Raw genomic sequence first — 6,045 nt, forward strand, 5'->3', positions numbered from 1 at the left:
TGAGCGATAGAGCCACTTGTGGCCGAGCCAGGAGTTCACAGCCCATAGGCCACGCTCTTCTCCCCGGGTCAGGCTGCCTCAAGGCTTTCTGCACTTCCTCTCCCTCGGGTCTCTGCTCCTTGTTTGCTGTGGGGGTCTGGATGCTTTGTCACATGTCACATGTGAGTGAACCTGGCTCAGCCTACGACCAGGCAAACAGAAGCAGCAGCCTCTGACAGGGTTGTGAGCAAATACTCCAAGCCGGGTCTGGCCGACTGGGGGAGCTGCGCTGTACTTTGCCCTCGTGAATCGGCTCCATGGAGGCCGTGGCAAAGGTAGCTGACAGGCTGTAGATCTGAGGGCCAGGTAAGTCTTGGTAGATGTGGCACCTGGACTTTGACAGTGTCCAGGAGGAGAGCAGACACTCCTGGAGCTGCGCTGAGGGAAGGTGGTGGAGAGCCGTCAGAGCAGGTGTGTGGGAATGCTAGCGCCCTTGCTTGCTTTGTCTTGGCTGTACTTGCTGTGCTGTCGAATTAGGAAAGGCAATACTGACCTTAGTGGGACCAGGGAAGGTCATTTACGTGATGTGTGAGTATGACTTGTCACCGTAGATGTAATGCCTTCATTTGGAGAATCTTAGGTGCTTTTCATTTGGGGTCCTTAATTGTAACCTGAGGTCTAACCTGCTGGAGTTGATATCTTGGCAATGAAAATCAATTATAGTTGACTTTGGCAAAGGGACTGGGTATTGTGCCTTTGCAGTCAGAGGAGGGCTGTCTAGTGAAAATATCTGGGAACAAGGTGGAAGAAGCTTTCTTCTTGTTGAAATTCCTTGTGTCCAAATGCTATCCAGTTCCGTGGGCCTTCAGGAAAAACCCATTTAGCCTTTCACTGTGTCCGGGGCATTTGGCCTCTGCTGGGATTTGCTGGAAAAGGCTCTCATCGCACCTGACTTTTTCAAGCAAGTGGGCTGACACGGGAGGGAAGGTGCAGGTTTTCCTGAGCTGGATTGCTCTCGAGGTGGAAGGCACTTCTGTGCTTTGTTCTTCTGGTATTCTGCTTACAGCTCTCGGCTCATAGCTGTGGACCCTGGCTCCGCCGCGTTCGAGCAGTGTGACGTCTTGATTTCAACACACACCCTTTGACCTGTTGTTCTGATATTCATTTTTATATTGGGCTGGGAGTTTCAGGAGTGGGAGCAAGTTGACTGGATCCGATCAGAACTTTTCAACGTAAAATAGTTCCCAAGGGAGAAGAAACATGGGGTGTGACTGAGCTGTGTATTCTGACACGAGAGACTCCTGAGCAGCAGTAAGGTGTGATGTGTGCTTTTTCTTTGGGGGCAGCCGGACGCGGGTGCTGCTCTGTGATACAAGCAGAGAAGCTTGGAAGGTATCTTGTCTTCTGGAGCTATTTCCCATTTTGAAGCATAAATGGGGAAAATCAGTTTGATGCTGGGGAGACTTCCAGGTTTTAAAATCTCCAGACACGGCTCTCTAGTTTGTCAGGGAAGCAATCCCAAACTTGCGTCTCATCGCCTCCCCTGGAGCAGGGGCAGGAATGGCCAGATTATAGGGCCTAGTTCTTCTAAGACTTAAAGGATTCAGAAAAGATGTCTCTTGAGGTCACTTTAAGCTCCTTTTTACTTAGGAAATGTCTTCAGCTGCTCACACTACCCTAATCTTTATCTCTGATAACACTAACTGTTATTTATTGAACAATTACTATATACCAGCCAGAGTGTAAGGATCTCTGACTCTGACAGTGACCCTGTCAGCTCATTATGGTCCTCATTTTATGGGTAAGGAAATTAAGGCTTGAAAAATTTAACTAGCTAATAAGTGGCAGAGTTAGGATTTGAACTGTAGTCTAGCTCTGTCTAAGGCCCACTCTATTTCTATGACAGCATAGGGCCTCCATAGTAAATGTTGAATAAACATTTACTGGTGGAATATGTGAACACACATGTATTTTTAAATTTTTATTTTATTTTTATTTTATTTTTGGCTGTGTTGGGTCTTCGTTGCTGCGTGCGGGCTTTCTCTAGTTGTGGCCATCAGGGGCTACTCTTTGTTGTGGTGTGTGGGCTTCTCATTACGGTGGCTTCTCTTGTTGCAGAGTACAGTCTTTAGGTGCACGGGCTTCAGTAGTTGCAGCACGCGGGCTCAGTAGCTGTGGTGCATGAGCTTAGTTGCTCCACGGCATGTGGGATCTTCCCGGACCAGGGATCGAACACATGTCCCCTGCCTTGGCAGACAGATTCTTAACCACTGTGCCACCAGGGAAGTCCAGCACACATGTATCTAATTGGGATACTTTGATAGTGTTTTGGAGCTTCATCTATTACTGTTCTCTCTCCCATGCCTCCCACATCTATTGTTGCTCCAAATATACTTTTTAATTTTTATAGCAACATCAGTATACTTGTCTAGCCTGTTATTTATTTCAAATATCTCCTTAAGATTTTTTTCAGATATCTCTGTATCAGTGCCTGTGTGGTTTGTTTTAGATAGAAGATTTTGAGGACCGTAGGTGCTTCTTTCACAAAACCTAATTAACCTTCATGCTTGGATATAGGCCTAAAATGATGATAATTTTTTTCTTTCTGTTTTGTCTGTAGGAAGATAAAATAACTACACAACTGACTCAAAACACAAGAGAAATTCAGAAGGTCAGGGATGAAGCCTTGGGTTCCCCAGTGGCCACCTCAGCCAGAGGGGAGGCCCCCAGCACCATCAAGGGATCCAGACCAAGGGCTTCAGAGAGATAGATACTATCGGCCTATTCGTCACTCTTGGCACAATGGAGAGAGGGTCCAACAAGAACAAGACATGGGCAGGAGCCCCCAACCACAGCAGGACCCTGGGGCAGACCACCAGCAGCCTCACTACGCGTCCAGGCCTGGGGAATGGCATCCGCCTGTGTCCAGGGTTGACTATTATAAAGGTGGTTATCCCAGTCAGTTGTATTCAAGGTATGGGTTTAGAGCTGGAATTGACCCAGCTCTCCTAAATGCTTACAAACAGATTGCTCTTTTCCTTGTTCCTTTTCCTTTTATTTTTCCTCTTTTTCTTCTTTTTCCTTCTCCACCCTACTACACTGACTTAGCTATACCCTTTCCTCTCCCAAATTGGATTTTAGTGACTGAAAATATAATATTTTCCTTTCTTTATCCCCTAGGGGAGCTTCTTAAAGAAGCCATCACAATGTGATTGGGTGATGGGGGGAGAGGGTAGAAAGAATGATGAAATTCAAGGCAGCAGATGAGACCCTCTTACTCTGGGATCACAAAAGGCAATGTTTGTAGGCTCTGGAAAAGCTTTTCCTATGTATCTCTATAAAAAGTTCCTTATCCTCTTTGGAAGACTCTGACCCAGGGTTAGCGCTGACCCACCAGCACCAAGAAGAGCCCTAGTGCCTAGAACATCACCTAGAGTGTGATGGGTACAGAAATAAACAATGTATTGAGTGAATGAATAGGAACTTAAAAAAAAATCAGAGAAAGCAAATACAAGCTTGTAGGCTCCAAATTCAGAACGAAGAGGTCTCAGTGAGGTAATTTTAGGAGAATCTGGAGAATCTGGAGTTCCTCCTCCTGGACTTCATATTTAATGTTGCAAGCCATCTATTTTCTACTTTAACTTTTTCAGGTGGGGTGATGTTTTCCTGCCTCCAGATTTAAGGTTGAAATTATGACAATTATTGTCAAGAATTCTGCCCCTATGAAATAGTAAAGAATTATTAATTGATAACGATACTAACAACATGACGTTCCTTTGTTGAATTCTCGAAGGGAGGTATGTTAAGGACAGAGGCAATAAAAGCAATCAGATTTAAGATGGTCCAACTTGACTTTTTCATCTCATTGCCATCTATAATATGCATGGGAATTGCAGTGGTATGTGAGGCACTTACACAGTCTTCTTGGGAAGGGGTTTCCTAAGGTGATGTCAGAGCAGGGTTTTCTCAGATAATATTTTGTGTTGTTGGTTGTGTGTGTATTGGAGGAGCAAGAGGGACCACGGCGAGGGAGAATGAGACACTTGGCTATGGTTTTGCTATAAAAATTGCAGCCTTGTTCTGACACAACGGTCCTACTCGTCTGCTCTGATTCTGGAGTTTTTGGTTATGGGATCCAGAATGAACCGTGGCTTTAGAGCAGATTCTAGACAGGGGTCACAGTTCTGTCCTCTGAAGTTGTTTCGTTTGTCAGGTCCTCCATTGGTTCTTCTCTTTACCATGCTCATCCTTGAATGACTGGTCTTCTTTGTAATTCTTTAGGCCGGGCATTGAGGATCTCTATCAAAGCTATCACTCTCCAGCCCTAAGGGAAGAATATGCTTATGGAAGTTATTACTACCATGGACACCCGCAGCAGCTGCGGGAAGAAGGAGGTACGGAATAATCTCCAAGAAGCCTTTGGGATGGTGCAGCTGGTCGGATAGGGCAGAGGGCAAAGGGGCCGTGCTCGGAGCCTCACCCTGGGCCTCCTGCTGGGCTGAGGTAGAGCCCCAGCCTCACCTGCTTCTTGCTTGGCCAGATGAGGCCACAGCAATGACACTACTGCTAAATGTCTTGAGAAGAAGAGATAGAAAAGAGTCATTTTTCTTTGTACGTGTAGATGACGGCACTGACACTGTTACTACATTACCAGTATTATGGGTAGTTTGTACTTCATCCATATTTTACTTCTAAGATTATAGCCTCTGACCAAGTAACAGTGAAGCCAGTTCTTAACAGTGAAGTCATCAAGTGTGTGGCTGGGCTGTAATGAGTCTGACCATCATTTACCCTGAGGGAGGCAGATATGTACAAAAAAAGAATTTAAACCTTACACCAATAGTAAGGCTTTAGGTAGGTACTAAAGGCATCTTCTGACCTGCTAGCAAAGAGAAACCTATTTCAACGTTGAAAACACAAACATCTGTGCACACACATAAGATCCCCATTGTATAGAGCTGTGCTCATTGGTTCAGAGAGATGCATCTTATGGACTTTCACTGTTGGCTTTTACTTATCAACTTTACTTTACTCAATTTGGCAAATACGGTCAGCCCTCCGAATCTGCGGGTCTGCCTCCAACTGATAATTGAAAATATTCGAAGAAAAGAAAATTCCAAAAAGCAAAACTTGAATTTGCTGCTTGTAGGCAACTATTTCCCTGAGCACCTATATTGTATTTGCAACTATTTACATAGCATTTACATTGTATTAGGCATTATAATTCATCTAGAGATGATTTAAAGTATATGGAGGATGTGCATAGGCTATATGCAAACACTACACCATTTTATATAAGGGACTTGAACTTCCCCAGGTCCTGAAACCACGCCCCCCCCCGCCCCCGCCGTGGATACGGAGGGCTGATTGTATGTTTTTATACCTGCTGTGCTCCGGTAACTCAGCTTCATGGCTTGCTAGTGTCCTTCTGAACTTTTAGGAATAGGAAGTGACCTGTCTTTGTTTTTTCCTGAGGGTGCAGTGGCAAGGCAAGGGAGTCCTTATATCTGGCATGAAGATTATCGAGATCAAAAGTACCTGAATGAACACCAACATGAAAACCAGAATAGTCCGTTTGGAACAAATAGTGAGACCCAGTTCCAGTAAGTGTGAAAGGAGAGGCCGGTTCAACATGATTCAGCCAAACGCAGGCTATGTTAGGCAAACCTTATGTCATCTGGTGCTGGTCCCTCATCTTCAGAAGCCCGTCTGCTTTTGTTCTTGCCACAGGGGTGTGAGAGTAGCCTGGGTTGGCTGGGACCAGCTGTCCCCATGGACACTAGGAGGAGGGATTCTTAATTCTGAGAGGTGGTTCCCAAAACCTGTGAGATTACTTGAGGTCCATCTTAGAGGAGGGCCTTAATTCTATGTTGGCCTCGGAACAGATGTGGCCTTGCAGAAGTTCTCCTGATTGGGTCCTGCCTGGGGCTGGGGTGCTTCTCCTCTGCCCCCTCCTGTGCCCTGAGAATGGGCTCTCCCGTGGGATAAGGTGAGCAGGGAACAGCATTTTGTTCAAGCACCCGTCTGGTGCCCTTAGACCTGGTGCCTTAACCCTGCCTGGAACTC

The 6,045-nt window shown here is 45.8% G+C and overlaps 1 protein-coding gene across 9 annotated transcripts in view; it reads left to right on the top strand.

Annotated features, from left to right (window-relative positions):
* Positions 1-278: 278 nt before the first annotated feature.
* The window catches only part of SEC16B (SEC16 homolog B, endoplasmic reticulum export factor), a 40,374-nt gene continuing 34,607 nt past the window's right edge, over positions 279-6,045 (top strand). For 4 of the 9 annotated variants that reach the window (XM_082834330.1, XM_082834335.1, XM_082834336.1 and 1 more), the window contains exons 1-4: positions 341-450; positions 2,600-2,953; positions 4,261-4,373; positions 5,462-5,582. In XM_082834330.1, the coding sequence (XP_082690456.1) occupies positions 2,658-2,953; positions 4,261-4,373; positions 5,462-5,582 (530 nt within the window). In that variant the 5' untranslated portion in view covers positions 341-450; positions 2,600-2,657. The other 5 variants (XM_082834332.1, XM_082834334.1, XM_082834331.1 and 2 more) reach the window with 5 other exon arrangements.

This window comes from Leucopleurus acutus (assembly GCF_964270905.1).
Source record: "Leucopleurus acutus genome assembly, chromosome: 2".
Classification (NCBI taxonomy): Eukaryota; Metazoa; Chordata; class Mammalia; order Artiodactyla; family Delphinidae; genus Leucopleurus; species Leucopleurus acutus.